This window comes from Cervus canadensis, chromosome 1 (assembly GCF_019320065.1).
Source record: "Cervus canadensis isolate Bull #8, Minnesota chromosome 1, ASM1932006v1, whole genome shotgun sequence".
NCBI classification, from domain to species: domain Eukaryota; kingdom Metazoa; phylum Chordata; class Mammalia; order Artiodactyla; family Cervidae; genus Cervus; species Cervus canadensis.
This window is the reverse complement of record NC_057386.1, coordinates 53,172,733-53,195,724: the sequence shown is the minus strand read 5'-3', so window position 1 is coordinate 53,195,724 and position 22,992 is coordinate 53,172,733. Positions and strand designations below refer to the sequence as shown.

The 22,992-nt window shown below is 44.1% G+C and overlaps 1 protein-coding gene and 1 pseudogene across 1 annotated transcript in view; both read left to right on the top strand.

Moving 5' to 3' along the window:
* The first annotated feature begins 12,374 nt into the window (after positions 1–12,374).
* The window catches only part of ANKFN1 (ankyrin repeat and fibronectin type III domain containing 1), a 371,327-nt gene continuing 360,709 nt past the window's right edge, over positions 12,375–22,992 (top strand). The window contains exon 1 of the mRNA XM_043483529.1: positions 12,375–12,453. Within this exon, the coding sequence (XP_043339464.1) occupies positions 12,433–12,453 (21 nt within the window). The 5' untranslated portion in view covers positions 12,375–12,432. The remainder of the gene's footprint in view (positions 12,454–22,992) is intronic.
* Positions 15,136–19,268, top strand: LOC122423223 (annotated as a pseudogene).

Below are 22,992 nucleotides of genomic sequence, written 5' to 3'. Positions count from 1 at the left end.
CCCATGAAACTGTGCAGATACATGATGGGGGGGGGGCGGCATTCTCCATTTAGATCTCAAAAGAATCCGTTCGGAAAATGGAGTTGAATCAGAAGATACAGTAACCATGCCATTCTTTTTCTGGCTGCTGGGAAAGCTGACTATCAGAATGAAACATGTCTTCATTGCATTGTTGAATAACAGAGGGACACTCAACTTTCAACTTGTATTAAGGTGTCAGATTTTTCTAATTAATTGATTAATTTGGCATCTTCAGGCCTCAGTTTCAGCATGCACAATCTTCATTGCATCATGCGGAATCTTTTGTTGTGATGCACAGACTCTGTAGTCATAGCATGCAGACCCTCTAGTTCCGTTTTTCAGAACAGAACTTTTCCAGAGTATGCCAGTTTAGTAGTTATAGCACTTGGGCTTAGTTGCTCCACAGCATGTGGGATATTAGTTCCCTGATCAGGGATCAAACCTGAGTCCCCTGCATTGCAAGGAGGATTCTTAACCGCTGGACCACCAGAGAAGTCCCAGGGTACCAGATTTCCTATCAAGAGGTGTCATATCTGAAAGAATAGAATAAGTGATATAAAGAATTATATAGAATAAGAAATATAAAGAATTCAAGTCAACATTGAGAGGTAATAATTAGGTACCTATGAATTCAAGTTGAGGGTTTTAGGCCTTGAAAATTTGTATCTGAAAAAAAATTTATGGTGAAAATATATATCCCTATATCCTCTTAGCAGTCTTATTTTTTCTGAGACGATATAATGAATGGGAGGGTTCTCAAAGGACTAGTGATCAGAAGATATCCAAATTTACTGAAATTTAGTTCCTTAAATTTAAAATTCATCCTTGGCAAAGTTCTAGGAAAGAATGTTTAGGTGTAGGTTCAAAATTTTTTGAAAAAAGAAAGTGATCATTAAGAACCCATATTTGCTCATTAGGAACAAATTATAGCATGGTAGCTTCATTCACCATTGAACTAAAATTTGCCGTTGATAAATTAAAATACCACTCAAAATATAATACTTATTCACTTCAGCCAGTCATTCAGCAAATCCCCCAAGTGGATTCACAACTGGTTGAATAATTGCACTCAAAGACCATGATAGTCTGGAAGAAATTTTGTAGGATGAGGGCTCTATCCCTAACTATGACCTGCTCTTTCAGTTGCCAAATTTGTTTTTACCATCAGATCAACTATTCAAAAGTGAGGAATATGAATCTTCCATCATGTCACTCCCTTCCTCACCAATGACCTTCTTGCATTTCAAATTCTAATCTACTTTCAAAAGCTACCTTAAGTTCTTTTTTCCTTCCATGGGGTTTTAAATCACAGCCCTTATTAGCCCTAATTAGTTACTTATTAGCTGTGTGACCTCGTTGTTCTTCAATCACTAAATTTTGTGGAACTCTTTGTGACCCCATGAACTCTAGTACACCAGACTCCTGCATTCCACTATCTCCTGGAGTTTGCTCAAATTCATGTCCACTGAGACAGTAATGCTACCTAATCATCTCATCCTCTGCCGCCCCTTTATCCTTTTGCCTTCAATCTTTCCCAGCATCAGGGTTGTTTCCAGTAAGTTAGCTCTTCGTATCAGGTGGCCAAAGTATTGGAGCTTCAACTTCAGCATCAGTCATTCCAATGAATAGTCAGGATTGATTTCCTTTAGGATTGCTTGGCTTGATCTCCTTGCAGTCCAGGAGACTCTCAAGAGTCTTCTCCAGCACCCACAATTCAAAAGCATCAATTCTTCGTGCTCAGCCTTCTTTACAGTCCAAATTTCGCACTGATGCATAACTACTGGAAAAACCATAGCTTTGACTCTACTGACCTTTGTCAGCAAAGTGATGTCTCTACTTTTTAATATGCTGTCTAGATTGGTCATAGCTTTTCTTCTGCAGAGCAAGTGCCTTTTAATTTCATGACTGCACTCACCATCCACAGAGATTCTGGAGCCCAAGAAAATAAGATCTGTCACTGCTTCCATTTTTTTCCTTTCTATTTGCCATGAAGTGATGGAACCAGGAACCAGATGCCATGACCTTAGGAAGGCTACTTACCATTTTTGTTTCAGTTTCTTTATCTAAAAGGAACAAATGAGTATGCTAACAATACGTAACATCATCAGACAGATGGTGGGGAGGATTAAATGAACTAGTATCAGTTAGGGCACTCAGAACTAGTAAGAGCTATGCAAAACATTAAGTCAATAAAAATGTTTATATTCTCTAGCTGCTCCAAATTGAAGCTAACATTTCCCATACTCTCAGCATTAATAAATTATAGATTTAACTTTTAATCTGCTCCATTTATTAAGTTATGTTTCACTTTATGTTTTCACATAGCATGTCCACTAGCTACCCACATAGACTGACGGTTTCTGGAGGACAAGATCACATCAGATATTTATTTGTACCCCCACAATCCCTATGAATAGCTGCACCTATTGGCAATGTGCAAGCAATGATCACACACTGATATGCCTCAGGTTTTCCAAAAGCGCCCCCTGGATCCTCCAACCTTCTGTCCACCGTCTTTGCCTGATTTCTAGATCTGGTCTCCCTGATCTTCTGCAGAGGGCTGGTTTCTGTGGTACAATGCACCTCTCTCCCTGGCCCTCTCTGAGTGCTACATTTATCAGGGACAGTGGGTCTTGGCAGTCAGGCAAGAAACACAATCTGTAGACAGAGCCACCACAAGTCAATCTTGCCAGTACAATTCCTGCAGTTTGCTGACAGTCATATGGTTGTTTTCCAAGCCTCTAATATGGAATACCATAGGGCCTTTAAGGAGAAGTAGCTGAGGGTCAGGGACTGCTGGCGATTTTCCTTCTATTTTTTTTTTTTTTCTTCCCCTTTGAGAGATCATGCGCCTGACATTTCAACTCTAAAATGATTCACAATGCCAGGACTGTCATGTAAAGAATGGTCTCGCTAAAGGTTGACGTTTTGGACTGAACTGGTATGAATGCTTCAGTGAATCTTCTGAAGAGCATCCAAAGCCACACATAAATAATAAGTTTGGAATGGTAACAAGAATGCTTGGGATGTGGCCTTCTGCATTAGCCGTATAATGTTCTTGGTGGGCTATTTCAGATAAAGGACCATTATAAAAAACATTTATCAGGGTGTGGTGGGGACAAGCTTTCTTGGAGTAAATGGTCCCAGTGCAGTTCATTTTTCCATACAATATCCCCACCCGCAAACTGTGATCTCTGCTTAGGCAGAGCACGCAGCATGGAGGTAGTTAATATCCACATATTGATGAATTGTTCAGCATGATAGAAACTCTGCTATCCTTATCATAGAAGCCTTACCGACACGGGGTCACACACTCTCATCCTTTCCAGGTGTTGCTGGGCCTTACTTTATGGCCCAGTCAGTTTCGTGGGCGTCAAAGAAGAAGCCATGCTGGGGCAGCGCTGAGAATTCCATCAATTAGATGGAAATGATGAGTCGGAAGTATCCTTTCCAGGTTGCCTCCAAAGTTTACATCAACATTAGCTGCTGACCATATTCACTCCAAGAAGACTAGTCCTTCCTCTGACCAAACAGGAGATGCTTTTGGAAACACAAAACCTGCTAGATTAGTAATGGGCTCAAAGCTCACTGCATAAGAACTTTGTTCATAGGTACCTTATACCTGACGGGTTGATCCACCTGCAGACAGGCTTTCAGAAGAAAATTCAGACCCTAGGAAACTTTGGTTGTAAGGACAGTCAGCCACACCTCAAGAAAGCTCCCTGTCCCTCAGGTTTTCTACTTACACGTTCATCTTTGCCTTCTTTGCTGAAATCTTCACCCCTAGAGAACCAGAATGGTTCCCAAACAGCATCTTCTTCTTGGTTTTTGTAGCTAAGTGAGGGCTATTTGGCTTTGACATGCCTTATTCAGTTTGTGCTTTGCTATAGCCCATCTTCTTTGCCAGACTTTCCATGTCTATCTCTCCAGCGTGGAGTTACTTCCTCTCCACTCTACTCGCACTGCACATCCCATTCACACAAACCTCTAAGGTATTCCCCAGTCCCGCCAGTTCTTCTGCTTGATCAGTGTGCCCAGAGGCAGGCTCTGATCACCCACCCAGGAATGCATTTAAAGGCTGAGATAGATGACACTCACTCTTGGATATGGATGAATGTGTATTTAGTACACAGGTTGGGATTCTCAGGAAGACAGGGGGACTTACAAGAGTCTAATAATGAGAAGAAGAGAAAAGGAGGGTGAGATGGGGTGACTTTGGGCTCTTTCTGTGGTTGTGATGTGGGTTAAGGTGAGGAGCTCTCCATACTGTGGGCTAAGGCTACATGCTTTGAAATTCCATCCTGGGCACCTCTGCGCACTGACCTTTCCTGTCGGGATAGGGGTCAGGATAAGGATGTAGTGGGGAGATCAGCAGGGCGGGGATCCGGAGAGCCCATCGAAGTTCAAATGCAAAAAAAAAAAAAAAAAAAACACTGAAAAAAAATGGACACTTTATCCAACTTCCAAGCCTTCACACAAGCAGCTGTTCCAAGAGGCAGAGTCTCACTTTGATCTGAAGCTTCTCGTAGGAATCACCTCTAGGAGCTCTCCGAGACTCCATTCAGCTGCATGAGACCATCCCCCTGTCCATTTCACTGGTGTCCTGTGACCATCTCTATTCTTACCGCACTTATCACATTTGGTCTTTGCAGTGAACTGAGCTGCATCTCTAAACAATATGTTTAAGCTCTAGTTCTCAGCACCTATGACATGAGCTTACTTGGACATGAGGTCTTGGCTGATGTCATTAAGGATCTTAGGATGAAGTCATTGTGGATTTAACATGGGCCCTAAATCCAGTGGATTTAGAAAGGAGAGATTTGACACAGAGACCCAGCAGGGAGGCCCTGTGAAGGTGGAGGCAGAGAATGGAGTTTTACAGGTATAAGCCAGTGGTCACCATGGACTTCTCAGTTCAGTTGCTCAGTCGTGTCTGACTCTTTGTGACCCCATGGACTGCAGCACAACAGGCTTCCCTGTCCTTTACCATCTCCCAGAGTTTGCTCAAACTCATATCCATTGAATCCGTGATGCCATCCAATCATATTATCCTCTGTTGTCCCTTTCTCCTGCCTTCAATCTTTCCCAGCGTCAGGGTCTTTTCCAATGAGTCAGCTCTTCATATCAGGTGGCCAAAGTATTGGAGCTTCAGCTTTAGCATCAGTATTTCCAATGAGTCTGCAGGGTTGATTTCCTTTAGGATGGACTGGTTGGATCTTCTTGCAGTCCAGGGGATTCTCAAGAGTCTTCTCCAACACCACTGTTCTAAAGCATCAATTCTTTGGTACTCAGCCTTCTTTATGGCCCAACTCTCACATCCGTACATGACTACTGGAAAAACCATAGCTTTGACTAGACAGACCTTTGTTGGCAAAGTGATATCTCTGCTTTTTAATATGCTGTCTAAGTTTGTCATAGCTTGTGGACTGTGAGAGAATGAATTTCTATTGTTTCAAATTACCCAAGTTGTGATAATTTGTTCCAGAAATCCTAGGAAACTAATATCTTTACAATTGTGTACCTAGATTTTTGTCTTCATCACAAGTGTTGCTTGCTCCTGGAAGGCAGAGTTTGTGTTTGGGTCTTTAGATTCCCACAGCCTAGCACAGTGCCAAACATAAACAGGGAACACCTAAAGTGTTTTCTGAAAAACATGCTCAGCCTGAATTGACCAAATTCAAAAGTGATGAAGCCCCTGAAATTAGCTCAACAGCAGGATTTCTGTCAGATCTGCTAGCTATGGCAAAATCACAAAGGGCTCAGTCTCCACATACACAGGCAAGGATACAGTCAAGTTCATGAGTTAGACAGTTTCTTTTCTCTCTGCCTGCAGGTGGATTTCTAGAACTAAGTGTGGTGGAAGGCATCCCTGTGCCAATCTGCACAGGCGCTGAAGTGCTTTGGCCTGCGTCCAAATGTTCTCTCTGGGTCTGTGTTAACCAGATTTGTCTAGAAGATGGACAAGTAGCCTGGAACTCTGATTTAAACCACATGCCCTCCCGGGAGTCCCTGGAATGAGGGTTCCAATGGTGCAAATAATCTGTTGTTTGGTTTGGGTGCTTTCTTCTGTAGCTGAGCAAAGAGATGATTTTTTTTCCTTGGGAGGAGGTGAGTGAGGATGAAAATATTTACTTAGAGACCACCTAGGCCAGGTCTGAAAACTCCTGAGCCAGGTGGGAAACTTCAGCCCAGTGAGAGTTCTCTGTTTTTGTTAAAGAAAAAGAAATCACAGCTGGGGACAGCCCGGGAGCCTTGGCGCAGACCTCTGAGGCACGAATCCCCGAGGCAGACACGGTGACCGCTGCCCTTTCGTGCTTTTCCATCGCCTCATTTTACAGATGACAAACAGCCCGGCCACTTGTTTAAAGCTCAGGGTTTTCTTTTCCCTCCTGCTTCTCTCTTTTTTTTCTAAAAGCCACAAGAGTGTTAGGTGATTTTTCCCTCCCTGCCTGGAGAACATTTATGACGGATTCTTCATCTCACCCATTCCTTGGGGCAGCTCAGGCCCTTGGACCAAGGAGCTGCATCTTTGCTGTGGGGGAGATGCTGCCCCCATGGAAGGGGTAGGTGCCTTTTACTTTAGCCTGTTCTACATGGTAGCTATGGGTGAGCAAAAGCACTGAATGTGGTGGGAACAAGAAATAGAATTCAATTAGGAACTGTGGAATGGGTGCAGAGGAAATCACAGGATCCCCCTGCCTTCAAAGAGCTACACACACACACGGAGTTGAAAACTAATAACTTTTTGCCAGCAAAAAACTGTTCCTGTTCATTTTTCAAAGAATCTTCCCATCCACGACATTATTTCATCTTTATGAAACTCCTGGGATACAGGGCAGGTGGTATGACCTTCATTTTATGGACATGGAAACAGAGAGGTGATGTGACTGGATCCAGGGCACACAGCTTATTTGTGTCAAGGTGGGATCAACATCTCTTCCTACTAGCTACCATTTCTGGCACTTTTTACCTCAATAAAAGCAGTTGATCTCTTTTGGATCTTTTCTCTCACGAGATCCTGGTCTAAATACTTTCCCTGCATTATCTCAGTGAATCTTGCCGAGGAGTCTCTAAAAGAAATGACTGTTATTACTCCTGTCTTACAGATAAAGAGACTAGCTAGTTGATGTGGAGACCAGAATTCGGAACCAAGTCTATCTAAATTAAAAGACTCTTCCTGGCGACTTCAAGTTACAGATTTTAAGATTTCTTTTGCTGATAGGATACAGAGTAAAGAAGCAGTTATGTATCAGAAGAGCTTGAGCAAGACAATTTCTTAGAGGAGTGAACTTAGAGAATGTTGTATAAGGTAACATGGACAGTTACAACAGGTGAGGCCCTTTGGAAGAGCCACTAATCTTGTGCTCCGTACCCGGATGGCTTGGTTCTCCTAGTGGTACAGGTAAGGGGCTGAGGCTTGGAAGGGTCAGGTACCTTGCTCATAGTCCACAGCTGGATTCTTAATGGAGTCAGGATTTATATTCAGATTATTTGACCTCAGACAACGCAAATGTCTCCATTCTGCTGCACTTACTGGCCCCATAAAGGTGAAAGGTGACCATAGTCCATAAAGCCTGTGACATCCATATGTACTGGCAAATGGAGGTAATGTAGCTAAAACATTTAAGGAACAAAATTGCTGGAACTTAATAACGGTATGTTTTCATTTTCTCACTAGATTTTTTTTTTATTTTGCACTATAGCAGAACACATAGCACTGTGCAAATTTCCATAATTTATCTAGCTTGCTTGAGGTTCTTTTGATACATCCATCATCTTGATGACAGATCTAAACACCCTCTTATTTTCCACTCTAATGCTACCTCTGTGGAGAGTAATATTAATGACCGCTACCATTTTTTCAAGTACTTTCAATGAGAAAGCCTACATTAGCTTATATAATTGCCTCAGCAACTGTGCAAGGTAGCTATTATTTATCCCCATTTTAAGATGAGGTAACTGAAGCCAAGAGAGGTTATATAATTTATTCAGTTCACACAGAGCGTAAATGGCAAAGCCAGGATGGAAATGGGGTCTGCGTGATTCTGAAATCCATTCCCTTTCCTTTGGCTGAAGGTAACTGGATAAGTTCTACACAGAGGAAGTGAAAAAAAAAAGAATCTGTTAAGGTCATGTTTGTGTATTTTAATTTAAGATAATAAATAATAGGGAAGGGGCTGACATGATGGAAATGGTGCTTGGGGCAGGTGAGGAGAGACTGAAGGCAAAAAAAACCCTCTTCAGAGGCCATGAATTGCAATAGGAATTTGGAGTGTTCAACATGTGGGTAGGGATGGTGGCTGTAGAAATAGGAAAAGGTGTCTCAGGACCAGTAGGCGTTATGAAAAAAAAAAAAAAGTAATTAGTGAGATTTGAATGATAACCAAAAGGAAGGGAAGAATTGAGAGAGACTCAGAAGGCAGATTCTTGGGAGGAATCTTCCCCGTGTCATAACGGAGAGAAAGGAGATGTGATAATGAAAAGGCATTTGAAAGGAAGGGATGTTTTCCTCCTGGGGTCCAGCAGAGTGGCCATTGACAACAGTTGTCACACCAGAGCCTCTACAGGGGGCTAGGGGCGAAGAAAGGTCTTCCTTGGAAAGGGGAATGTCACCATTGCCAACCCATCCCCAGATATGAAACCTTGAGTTTATGCAGGTTGAGAGCTGGGGAGAGTATGCTTGAAGCCAGTGTGTGTGTCTACACCTGGAATAGTATCCTATTTGCCATGGTGATACCCCCTCTACAAACCCAGCTTCCCTGTGCTAAACGGGGCTTTGGGAAGACTGCTCTCCACCTCCCAGAGTTGGATGGGGGCTCCCATCAATCCTACTGCCTCTTCAAACAAAGTCACATCTCTGGAGAAGCAGCTCCATCTTCCATTATTTTTCTTCCATTCTTTTCTGTCTGATCACTATAGCACCTTCTAAGTGCTAGTAGGTTAAGTAGCGTGTTGAGATCATTTATGGCTCTCCCCGGTTGCCCCGTGGGCGTTTTCAGTCACTTTTGTGATCCTGGTTTCTGATGACAGCTATACACCCCTGCCTACAGGTGCCTATGCACAGACTTGGGAAAGCTCACTCTTGGGCAAAGGTTGCAAAGTGGAAGTTCATGAACTGGACAGAGCCCACCAATATATTTTGCTTGCCCTGCACAATGTTTGTTCATATTTTGAATCAGCAGCTTTAAATTGTGCAATTTCACACATTTCCAGCTTATCTTAAAACAGAAAAAGCTCTGGCAATCCAGGATTGCAAGCCCACATGTCAGTCAGCAGCTGGAGCTGAGAAACCACAGCACTCTTCACACTTGGCATTCTGTCTCTATTTTACCACAGTCTCCACCACTCCTTATTGTCTGACACAAGGTCTTCCGCCCTCACTTACCTCATTATCCAGCCCCTGTAGGCATTTGCCTTTGAGGCCTCAGTGTGTGGTAATGGTATTGATTCAAATAGAAGCTACTTGGCGCCCAGAAGAATGAATGCACTTGAGCAGTAGATATGGATGGATGCTAATTCCTTCGCCTTCCTCTATGTTTCCTTTTCCTATTTACACCCTCTCCCCAAAATGCTCAGCACTTGTGAAGAAGGCTGAGCACCAAGACAGTGCCCTTCCCTCCAGTATAACAGGGTCCCCGTTAGCCTCCTCCACCAAAGTCCTTCCTCACCGCTCCCCGGCACAACAAAGTGATCTCACAAGCTGATCTGGGACCTTATCTGTGACATGGCCATCGCTTGAGTCACGTTTCAGAGGAGGAAAATGCAAGAGAAGGTGGTGAGGTGAAACAACGCCTCTGAGTATTTCAGAGAAGAGGTGAGCACGAGGAAAGTGAATGGAACCTCTGAGGAAAGGTTGGGAAGCCCAGGCCACAGAAAGCCTGTGAGATGGAGGTGATCTTGAGGCAACGGACAGACGTGGCAGCAGCTTACTGTGAAGAGCAGTGTCACCAGACAGAATGAAGAGCTCAGATTACCACTCTGTTGGGGCTGGAGGTGGGGAGGGGCCCACTGGAGGGAAGGGGACCTGAGGGCAAGAGAGGCTCAGGAAGGCGTGAGGGGTGTCCTGGGTTCAGGCTCTGGTCCTATTGTTGCTCACTCAGCATGTGACCCTGGGCCTCAGTCTTCCTCTGTGACCTTCAGGGGACCCGAAAAGCACCAGCCCTCTCCTCCTCCCCACAGTACCTAGCACTGTCCACCTGCTGTCTCTGGCGTGGAGAGGCAGTGAGGACAAGACCCTGACCCTTCTGGTTCGACCTTGCCCCTGGTTGACCAGCTAGCACTTCATCCATGCCAAGGACATGCTGTGTCAGCTTACCCTGAGAGAATGAGCAGGAAACCCGGGCCCAGATGCCCAAAACAGATAAGACTGTTCAAAACGCCATTTCTTTTTGTGGTTGTGCACCAGTTGTAACTTCTGCTTTTTGATAGTGAGTTTCGATGGATTTAGATAGGTCTTCTTGTGAAAGAGAAGTAACATCTGGAGGAGGGAAAGTGCCATGATGGAGCTAATTCTGGCCCTTCTACCACTAGGTAAAGTGCCTAGACCAGGATCTCTTTAAAGGAGACAGGCTAAATAAGTCAGGGGTACTGATGAGAAGAAACCGTGGCCACTGCAAGCCTGACTGGGCCTGTTGGCAGCTCAGGGCTGCTGGGTCACAACTGGACCGACCAAACCACCAAGAGAGTGCGTTTTTGTCCATTAAATAAATGATGACGTTTATTATCCTGAGTTACACTTACTGCAATAGGCTTAAGTAATATTGAAGGACCAAGTCCTTCATCTCACCGAGGGCTGAAACATTTCAAAGCAGGCAGATACAATACCTCCAACATCTCTTGAATCCTCCCTGGGGCGCAATATAGATGATACTCAATGCAGCACTTACAAATGGGCTCATGACCCTTGACTCTTAAGTAAATGTATCACACACCTACTGTGCCAGGGGAATCTTCCTAGGTGCTTGAGAGACAGAAAAGGAATGAAGCATGGTGCCTTTCCTTGGGGAGATTTGATTCTGCGATCACACTAATGCCTAAATCAGGCTCCCATGACTAAATCAGTGTCAAAAGTTTCATGAGGAAGATCTTTAAAAAGTTCTATGGAAGCCGAGCTTTGGGAGAGCAACAGGAGATTCCTGGAGCCACAAATGCCAAGGCTGAGCTTAGAGCATGAGTGATGGAAGCAGCTCCCCAGCTCACAGGGAGATAGATGTGTGTATGTGCATGCGTGCACATTTGTGTTTTCTTGGCACTTCACTGTAACTGTGAATAGCCTCACCCCATATTTAGCCCAGACCAGATGCAGAGGTGACCAGTTCTTGTTTCTCTTTACCTCTGTGCTCTTCTCTCCTACTGTAGAGCCATATTTGGATGCAGAGTTCCTTCGGTTTCTCTATTTTAAAAAAAGTCATTAGACACCATGGTCAAAGGCTGTGAGCTGGAGTCTGTTCTCTACCACCATTCCATCATAAGTCCACAGCTAAGGCGGGTCCTTTGAGCCTTAACCATACCATCTGTCAAATATTTATCTCCCTACCTTGCTGGAAAGACAAGACGTTAAAAAATGAGTTATCTTTTGACATCTCTTCAGAAAGCAAATTCTTTATTGAGCACCTACACTGTGCCAGACAATAGGCTAGGAATTAGAGTCCATCCAAATTCTCTAAACCACCACTTAACCTGCCCTACCCTTGGCAAATGGCTTTCAAAATAAGCATGCATAAAATGTGCTCCTTCGACCCGTTCCCTAAAAGAATCTCTTCCCCAGAGAAAAGCCAAATCAGGCTCTACAATTCTGGGCAAAAGAGAATAGGCTTGCTCATCAAAAAAAGTATACCATCATCTCCTGGCCAGACCTCACCTGATTTCTAGGAAACAGCCAGATCCTCCTCCAACCAATCCCTAGACAGAATAATAACACCTAGCTTCAGTCTAAGCTTCCACTAAGCCTGTTAACAAAGTAGTTTTTGATCTAGTTATTGCTCTGTATGGCTGCAGGAGGACAAGACGCACCCCTTCCACCCTGCCCCCCATCTCCTCTGAAATATAGACTTGAATTTCACTCCTTTCAGGGGCACAAAAGCCAACTCAAATCTGACTGCAGCATCATCGATAAACTTATTGCCTCCCCCCACTGGTACCCCCAAGACCCTATGTTTTCACCATTTCTTTCATTCCTGGAAAGTGATTTCTTTGCCCCAAGCGTGTGCGGAGCTCCCCTCCCTCTGCCCCAGCCCTGTGCGGTGCTTCGGGCACTCCTGGAGCCAGGCCCCGGGAGAGGCAGCCATTCTTAGCCTCCTGGACAAAGCAAGGGTTCCCTTGGCAACAAGAACCGAGTGGAAGTTGGAGAAGGGGTTTCCCTCCACCCCCACCCCGGTTCTCTTTGAACTCAGGAGCTCACCCCAGGCTCTCATGGAGGAATCTCTAACCAGGGTAGGAAAATCACAGTTCTGAATATCGGTAATTGGCGTTTGGAGACAACTGCTTTTGCATGCAACAGGCAGGAAAATATGGGCAGAGTGGGCGAATGAACTCGGGTGCAAGCGTCCTGGTGGGGTGGAGGGAAAGCTGGTCTCCTTTCTGTACACAGGCGAGTCTTGATCCCAAGCAGTTTGGGGCTGTCGGATGTATCTTAATCTTTTGCAAGATGGAAGAAAGAGGAAGGGTGGAAAGAGAGAGTGCTCAGGAGACAAGCTTTTATCTTGTTTTCTGCTTTCTCTCTTACCTTTTTCTTTTTGCTTATATAAACAAAAAGGAAATCAGAAATTACTTGTTTCCATGTTAACGTCAACTCCTGCTCAATTTTTCTGCCACTGCACTTGCATACTGCCTCTCTCTCTCTCCCCTTTTCTTTCTTTTTGGATTTTATTGTTGTCACGATGGAGAAGAAAGATTTGTAGAGATTTCTAAAGTGCAGCATGAACTTTTCTGGTAGAGCAGTGACCTCTGCGTGGCTGAGCCTGGACTGGGCTCAGTTGGGACTGACTGACCACTTCCCCTACGCATCTGCATCCCCGTCACCGACACAGATCAATCCAGAAGACCTCACTGTGCCTGTGATGGAAGGAATGTTTGCCATTGATTGTGTTCTGTAGTAATCAAAACTTTCTATAATCATGCAGAAGCTGGTCGCTGAAGTCTGGGCAGAGGGCCAGGTAAGGAAAACGGAAGGGAAAAAATAATTCAGCTCTTTTGTTTCATCCTAGGACTTCAGAGTAGTGAGGTCCCTGCTGAAAAGTCTGAAAGAAGCAGAGATGTGTCCAAGTAAGGGAGTGGGGGAGAGGAGGAAGCCACAGGCTATTCAGTTTCCTCTCTTCCCTTTCTCAGCTTTCCTTCCTTCTTTCCTCTCTGCCTCTTTTTAAAAAATTGTATCTGTCATAGCCAGAGTCCAGCCTAGGCATGACTGTTTGAGGAGGCTCTGAGAAGGTGCTTTAAGCCCTGTTTAAGGTTAAACTGATTGCTGCCTTCACCTATTTATCAGTATCTCAATTTTTAAAATCTTTCTTCTTTCATTTTGCATTTGAACTTCCAGGAAACTCTTCAAGGACAGGCTCTCTACTGCTCTCCTTGCTACCCTCAGGTTCTAACCAATTACAGGGCCAGGCACACTTTGGGTGCTAATCAGAGTTTGTGGAATTGAGTGGATTCTTGAAGGAGCAGCTGGTATTACTGGCTATTAACCTTCACCATGTGTTGCATGGAGTGTGGCGCTAGGACACACTTTGTGATTAGGAGACCTAGACTCTGGACCAGGATGTGGCAGTGGGACCTTAGCCAAGCTGTTTCAGCTCTCTGACCCTTCATCCATCAAGTGACAGAGTTTGGATGAAAATAGTGTTTCTCCACCAGATGCGCTTATCTGAAGTCTCTGTGCTGCCCTCAAGCCTGGGGAGAAGAGAATTTGGTGGTTGAGGGTTGATGGTGATACAATCTGGTCAGACACACCCCTGCAGAGAAGAGTGCTGCAGACTGTAGAGATCGAGCAAGGAGTGGCTCAGGGATTGGAACTAGAAAAGTCTGGAGTAGACGACCTCTGACATTCAGAGATATGAGACTAATCTTTCCCAATTTTCTGTCACCTCTTGTATCGGGTACTTTCTAAGGATGAGACAAGGTAATACCCTGATTTTTCTGACTGAGGCAAGCACACTATTCTTTCAACTAGGGGTCGAGGAGACTAGGCTTCTCACTGCTCATAGATTTAAATCACTGCCCTCAGAGTGGTGAGCAATGAACTCAAGCCAGTCATACTCCGTCACCCCATTCCAAAATATTCTTTCATTTATTCCACAATCAACAGATAGTTATTGAAAGTCTGTGAAGTCAGGCACCATTTATCAATGAACAAGACAAATTCTTTGCTCTCACCATGCAAGAGAGAAGGATAAAAAGGACAGACATGATTACTGCTTAGTATGATTGGTGCTACAAGAAACAATAAAGCAACATATGCAGACAAGCTGATGGATAAACTTGCCAGGAAAGGTCTTTTTCAGAAGGTGACATTTAAGTTGAAGCATCAATTAAATGAGAAAATGAGCCATTTGGATACTAAGAGAAGAGTGTTCCAAGCTAGAGAACTAGGAGTCCAAAGATCTTGATGTGCAAGTCTCCTTGACATGTTTTGGTGATTTGGTTTAGGTGCTAAGTCATGTCCAACCTTTGCAACCCCATGGACTGTAGCCCGCTAGGCTCCTCTGTCCATGGGATTTTCCAGGCAAGGGTACTGGAGTGGGTTGCCATTTCCTTCTCCAGGGGATCTTCCTGACCCAGGAATTGAACCAGGGTCTCCTGCACTGCAGGAAGAGTCTTTACCAACTGAACTACGAGGGAAGCCCTGACAAAGCAAAATGTCTGGGTCTGGAATAGGGTAGCTGGAGTAGAGAGGAAGGGTCAGAAGGGTGTGAATGTGATAGCACGGATCATAGGGGTCTTATAAGCCGCAGTGAGGACTCTGAAGCTACCTCATGCTGTTCTTTAATTGGAAAGGCTTGATTCCATCCAGAGTACGATGGGGAAGGAATTGGATAGATTTCACACGGAGGTTGTTAGATATGATCACTCCAGCAATTGGGTAGGAAAACAGTGTAACCAGAGACAAACAACAAACGCAAAATGATTAGCGTGAACATCCGTGAAACCTACAAGGGAAAGCACGTGGCCTTTGAGAAAATTGAGTGTGGCTGGATGAACCTGAATTTGAATCCTGAACTTGTGACTTACCCATTCTGTAAATTTAACATCCCTGATCTCTGTTTCCTCATCTATTAAAGAGGGATCCCATTGCCTTGTGAAGATGAAAGGAAAGGATGTACATTATAACAGAAGTTTAACATGATTGAGCTGTTAGTATCAACACTGATTCCACTGCCTTTGCCTTGTTGGCCACTGATGAACAAGACAGCTGAGGATGTCAGGCGAGTGGCTGGGGTCACATATCACCCTCTCTAAGTCACACTCCTTCGAGGAGTGAGAGGTAGGAAAAAAAAAGTAGAAGGTGACTTGCCTGAAGACACACAGCTGGTTAAGGTCTGGGCTGTATTGGGAGATGAAGGGGCAGGTTTTTTCCTGCCTAGTAGTCTTTCTCCCACACCAAGAGCCAGTAAACTGTGGCTACACAGGCCGAATCTAACTTATCCCATGTCTTTGTACTTGCATACATATTAAGTTGCTTCAGTCGTGTCCAACTCTTTGTGATCCCAAGGACTGTAGCCAGCCGGGCTCCTCTGTCCATGGGGTTCTCCAGGCAAGAATACTGGAGTGGGTTGCCATGCCCTCCTACAGTGGATCTTCCCAGCCCAGGGATCAAATCCAGGTCTCCCACCTTGCAGGTGAATTCTTTGCAATCTGAGCCACCAGGGAAGCCTGAGAATACTAAAGTGGGTAGCCTCCTTCTCCAGGGGATCTTCCCGACCAGGAATTGAACTGGGGTCTCCTGCATGGTGGTGGATTCTTTACCATCTGAGCTACCAGGGAAGCCCTATATTTAGCTTAGTTATCACCGACTAGGAAGAGGACCCCATCTTCAGGTCTCCGAAATAGCAGGACCGAGAGATTCTCTTGTGAAGGTGGAGGTGGGAGTCATGGTCTTGGTGTAATAACACAGCAAAGGGCCTCAGGCCACTGGGAACCAGCAAGGGAGCACTGGTCACCCAGGGAGGACAGAAAAGGAAGTGGATGAGGACTCTGGCCAAAGGGGCAGGAGTGGGGAGAAAAGGACTTCTGCATCCTTGCCCTCAGCTAGTTCAGATCCCAGAGACAACTATCTAAAACTCAGGTGAGGAGGAAACTGGAGGACTCTGGAAACAGGCTGATGCAGCAGCTCTAGTTGATCATCTTGGCTTCAATGTGCACTGATAGGGTGTGTCTGGGGGACTCTATCAGGGAGCAGCCACTGTAGGGTCCATCACCTTATCCCCCCGGATGACCATCACCAGCACGCTGAGAGAGAGTCCCTGCTTATTCTCAGACCCCATGGTTCAAGTTCTCCTGGGCCTCCCAGGGGTCCCCTCTTTCTCTCTCAAGACTTTAGGAGTCTGTAGGGAACTGTGGTACTAGAGAAGACTCTTGAGAGTCCCTTTGACAGCAAGATCAAGCCAGTCAACCCTATAGGAAATCAACCTTGAATATTCATTGGAAGGACTGATGCTGAAGCTCAAATACCTTGGCCACCTGATGCTGGGAAAAATTGAGGGCAAGAGGAGAAGGGGACAACAGAGGATGAGATGGTTGGATGGCATCACCAACTGATTGGACATGAGTTTGAGCAAGCTCTAGGAAACGGTGATGATGGTATCTTGCCAGGGACCATTTCCTTGCCTGGCACTCAGGAAGACTGGGTTCAGTCCCTTTGATCTCCAGGTTTCCACTGATGCATTTAAGTAGACCCTTCTCCTAGGACTCCACTGGCCATAAACCTACTGATGCACTCGATCCCCAACCATGATTATTTACTTACTTCAAGGTTTTCATCTTATGTTGGCAGGCCTATTTATAGGTGTAAACTTATTGGTCAGAAAGCAGTGGTGGCTGCACTTGATTGAACCTGTGGAATCTGAGCTTGAACTTCATCCCTAGGTGTTCCTTTAGACTCCCGGTTTCAGACTTCAGCTTGTAGCCATAAGCAATGGAAACTGGGTTACACAGTTTTCAACTCCAGGTAATATAAATACACTACCATGTATTTCTTGGCACTCTTAACTTTCCACCCAGCCTACATGAAGAACACCCTAGCTTTTTGGAGTGCTGAATAATTCACCAGACCTATCAGCCTGGGTGTTTCAGAGCTCCTTCCACTGATCCAATGAACAGATGTGCTGATTTTTCACTTGTTCAAAATGTTTCGGCTATTTGAATACCATGGGCTTGAGGACTGAATCAGCCATACTGTGTCCTGACATCCTCACTAGTTCACAGGCCAAGTAATTCTCTTTGCCTCACTCCAAAGGTTATCTTGCCTAATTTCTAGAAGCAGTTCAGTAACTGTGAGATTGAGTGGCGTGGCAACTCATTTCCAACTTGGCTTGCTGTCTGCACCATGGAAGACAGAAAACTTTCTTAGTGGCTATCATCTCTTCCTGTCCTTTTTTCTTCTTCCATACTGGTGCTCAGATGAGGTTAGGGCCACTGCAAAATGGTTAATTCAACTGTAACAAAAAACCAGCAAATCCAGGACCCTGGTGGCTAGTAGAAGAGCTAGTAACCTTTGCTAAGTCACTGGGGACTCAAGTCAAGTGGAACTCACTCAAACAGTTCCTACCTTCTTGGTGGTTACCACGGAAATGAGAACCCACTGAAATGAGCAAGCCTGCCCAAGGAGGTAAAGATGGACAACTAAACAGCACGTGGAGAAGAGGGGAATGTTATAGAAGGAGGCCTCGCAAAAAAAAATGATTTTTTACAAGTGTGGTTAATTTTACTGAGACTTAAAATTATGAACACAGCATGCATTCCCTCCCCCGCAAAATAAAAGCTTTGAGAGGCCGAGCATCTTTTGAACCAGAGTGACGAGGCGTGCGGGCAGCAGCAGCAGGCACCTGGGCCCCAGCCGTGCCGCCTCGTTACGATGACCAGCGTGGTTAAGACAGTGTACACCCTGCAACCCTCCTGTGTGCTGAGCAGCGGCCTGCCCGCAGATGCACAAACTCGAGCCACTTTTAAGAGCCAGTTACCTGTTAAGTCCAAAGAAGTTGATGTTTCCAGACCTCATTCAGGAGCTTCAGAGAATGATGTTACAAAAATCATCAAACCGAGACGAGAAAATGGGCAGGTGAAGGTTACAGATACCTCCAGAAGGAACCTGAGGAAGAGCTACAAACCATTGAGTAAACAGAAATCAGAAGAAGAGCTCAAGGATAAGAACCAGCTCTTAGAGGCTGTCAACAAGCAGTTGCACCAGAAATTGATTGAAACTCAGGCAGTGAGACCCTGGCATCACAGCAGGACTCGACCGAAGATCACATGGACTCCATGCTGCTGTTACAAACTTTGCAAGATGAACTGAAGCTTTTTAACGAAACAGCCAAAAAGCAGATGGAAGAGTTACAGGCCTTAAAGGTAAAGTTGAAGATGAAAGAAGAAGAGAGAGCCCAGTTCCTTGAACAACAGACCTTATGTAGCAGTCAAGTAAATGATTTCACAACAGCCCTTGAGGAAATGGAACAGCTATTAGAAATATGATAAAAAGCAGGTGGCCACACGGCTCTCTCTTGGGGATAGACTCTCAGAGGAAGCTACTTAGGACATCTGCTTCTTGGCCATGATCTTCTAGGACTCACCATCCCCAGAATAAAAACAGTTTCTGCAGTAGGATTAAAGACAATTGATGTTGGAATGGCAATTCCTCCCTTAAGCAAGCATTCGTTCCCAGCCTTCAGATTGTCCAGCTCTCCTGAACCTCACAGTTCATAATTAGGGCCTACAGGAGAGGGGGCCTGAAAGCTTGGATCAGCCTCCTAGGATCAAAAAGCAGCACATCATTAGCATCAGGAGACTCTAAACCAGCCACAACCAGAGAAGCCAGAAGATGTGCAGAAAGAAACAGTGAAGCATACATGCTCCATGGGAGACATCACTGAGGAGTCACATCCCTTCCTAACTTGGAACACATTCTGTCCCATCCTGGCTGGGCTCTGTAACCTCACTGTAAATTTATGAACTGAAAGTTACTTGAAATGGCTTCATAATGGGGTGAAGGTATAGATAGCAATAACACGTATGCAACAATACAACTTGGAGCTTTTAATCTTAAAAAAAAAAAAAAAAAAGCTTTGAGAAAGTTTGATCTGCCTCCCATAAAAAGTTACAGAAAAGGAAACTGTCTGTGAAAGCCTTTAAAATCACACTATTTTGAGTATGATAATCATCAGGAGTATTTAATGCTGTCAGAAGTCAACTGATGTGGAATCACTTTAAATCAATGTAGTCATCTCTGTTGGCCCATTAGAAAGACTCCCTAGCACTATTATTTATGGGAAACATCCATCTACCAGCATCTAGGAGCAGTGTAGACAAAAGAAAAAGAAAGAAAAGGAGAAGAATTAGGAGAATCAAAGAAGAGGAAGGAAAATCAGAAGAAGAAGTAGGGACTTCCCTGGTAGTCTAGTGGTTACAAACCTACCTGCCAATGCGGGGTAAACAAGTTCGATCCCTAGTCAAGGAAACTCTCACATGCTGTGGGGCAACGAAACCCATGCTCCACAACAAAAGATGTCACCGCAGTGAGAAGTCCATGTCCCACCACTAAAGAACAGACCCTGCTCGCTGCAAATAGAGAAAGCCCGTGCACAGCAACAAAAACCCAGCGCAACCAAAATTAAAATAAATAAAAATTTTAAAAACGAAGTAGTACTAGTAGAAGAAATAGTGGTAACAGAAGAAGGAGAAGAGGTGGAAGAAGAAATGGGTCAGTTTCATTGAATTCTGTCTAGTGCAACAATTTTCCTGTTTCCCAAGTGAAAACAATCGTTTTGTATTTAATCTGTAGCCAGAAAAAAATGATATCCAGTGCTAAGTTTGGCATTCCGTATTGTGTTTAACCAGGATTAGAACTAGCTAAGATTGTGCCCTTATGTATCAGCCTTTGAGATGTAATGACCTAATATTCATAAAGCGGAATTAGGCATCTATCACACAGCCCAGCCCTGTCTCCAGTTCACTTTTTAGTTCCACGCATCATAGTTGGGCTGAGCAAATGGTGTTTCTGCAAGTTCTCAGCATTTCTTTTGCAACTCTTAAATAAGTGTGAGAGTTGGAGCCTTATCTTTGTCCAGCCAACAATTATTTGCCAGATATAATTTTGTTTCCTTTTTACACGATGTTGACAAGTAGTAACCGCTGACTGTTTCTGTGTGATGTGATTAAAGCTGGTAGTGTGTGAGAGGTTCTTTCCGAGGGATCTCTCTAACCACCTCTTTCCAAGACACACACATTAATAATTCTTTAGCACCAATAGTTATTGTTTTCCTTAAACATTGTCAGCCTGAAGAAGAGCTTTCAAGTTCGGGGTTTGGGTTGTATTGTTGTTTATTGTACCGCAAGGCAGAAGGGCGGAGAGTGGTGGGGAGCTGTTCATCCTCTCTGCATGTTGTCAAGTGTGGGGATGGTGATGGGAAAGAGTTTTTAAATTATGGGATAGAAACTGGGGTCCAGCGGGGAGGAGTAATTAGAGGATTTGGCCAGAGGAGGTGGAGGTGGGGCAGAGGGCAAGGACAGGGAGATGGGAGGGGTGAGCCATCTGGTGTTAATCTCCTGCTGTGTCTGCAGGGCAAAATGGCCAGGGCACTTTGTCAAGGTACAGTCTGCATTTGCAGACACAGATGGAGCAAGAGGGAGATTAATACATGTGGTTCTAACCACCTTTCATATCTTTACAGCTAAACATTATTTATAGAAATCAATTAGTCCTCTGTCTTTGCAATCTTATTATGAGTCTCTGTCCAAGTTTCTGGCAAGCTCTTTAAAAGGATGATTGATGGTAAACTTTCAGAATGAATAAAAAATGAACCTTCCCCTAGGAATTGGTGTAGTGGAGAGAAAGGTAAATGATAAAAATTACAAACTCTGCAAGTCACTAAGAAACTAATGTAGGATCAGTGTGGTCCTTGTGATACTGTTTTTCCTTGCAGGTTTCCTTTCTCGTCTCTTCTTTCTCTGTCTCTATCTTCCTTCCTTTCTTCCTCTCTCTCTCCCTATCCTTTTTCTTCTCCCTCTCTCTCTGTCTCTCCCTTTTTGCCCAAACACTTCCCTGCCTATTTGTTCTGGAAACTTTCAGAGAACCTGATGCCTACAACTGAACTTGTGGGAAAGCAAAGGTTTATTCATTTGCAAAGCTAGTAAATGCCACTTTGATTACTGATGCTCATGCAAGATAAAGAATCCCAGGGAAAAAAATGGAACAGAGCTCTCATGTTTTGTCTTCTGGAAACTATTATAAGAGATGGGAGCCGCCGATTGGCCTCCGTTAAATGAGTCTGGGAGCCATGTAATAGTAAGTATAAAATCCCATAGCTCAGACTCCAGTCTTGGTAGTCTCTTACCAAAGCAGCTTAGAAATGAGACAGTTAGGATGCCTCAAATGTGAAGAAGGAATTATCCAATAAAAAAAAAGCTGTAAAGCCAGAAGAGGACAGGAGACGGGGACACATGGCAGACAGATCTTAACTCCTGGAATCTTGAGGTGGAGGTGGTTTTATTTCCTCAGCTATAAGAGGATTCTCTGGGCCTCTAATAATTAAGACGTTACTGGTAGCAAAGGGCAAGTGGAATTAGAGGCACTCATTTGCCACTTGAAGGACTATAAAGAATGCCAGGAGATTTTAGGGAAGCTTCCTAGCCTCTGTGTCCGTCTCTGTAAAATGGGAAGGATATACTTCACTCAGAGGTGTGGTGTGAGGACTAAAGGAGACCAAGTGCTAAAGCGCTTAAGGTAGTGTGAGCACAACAGCGTCTCCCGAGGTGGTATCACTAGGGTAAAGAGGACTTGGAATGACTTTTCTCATTTTCTTAAGGTTTGGTGCTCAACACTGAACATGTTGCTTTTTTCTGTCAGCGGCATCTGCCAAGACTCTGCTAAGCGCCTCTGGAGAAGGCCATCTAGCACTGTCTCTCCCGCCCTACACTGCTACTTGAAATGGATTTGGACACAGTAGATGCTAAATAAATGCTGTCTGATTTTAAATTCTTTGTGTTTAGATGGGTTTTTCCACTTAATTTGAGCTGCTGATATAAATGTATACAGGCTCTGTATAAAGGTAGGCTAATAATATATAAAATATGTAATTTCTACTTCTTCAATAATTCCCCACACTACAGGGAACATCTTTCAGCTTCCAGTTTGATAGAATTAACTAACACAGTAACTGACACCTAATAAGTGCTTAGTAAACAGGTTTTTTTTTTTTTTAATAATAATCACATAATAAAAAACATAATCACAGAATTTGGCTAAATCTTCATCAGCAATAGTTGGCTTGATTTTGGTATAAAACAGTTAACTTTTTAACTTTTAAATTTTTGATGCAGTTTTTAGAGGTTCACTACATTTACAGTTATTACAAAATATTGGCCATATCCCCCACTTTGTACAACACACCCTTGAGCGTATCTTATACCCGATAGTTTGTACCTTCCACTCTCCCACCCATAGACTGCCCCTCTCTGCTTCTCTCTTCCCATTGGTAACACTGATTTTTTTTCTCTATGTCTGTGAGTCTGCTTCTGTGTTGTTATATTCGCTAGTTTGTTGTGTTTTTTAGATTCCACGTATATGTGATATACAGTATTTGTCTTTCTCTGTCAGTAAACGATTTTTGAATGATGAATGAGGGCATAAAACCCACATAGGAAAATAAGAGAGAGAGATACACAAGGAAAGGGTTTTACATAAAAATTGAGTTAACTTTTCTTTTAGATTTCAACAGAAGAAAAATTGCATGACCTGAATTAGAAAAATAATTGCTTGCAAGCTATAGA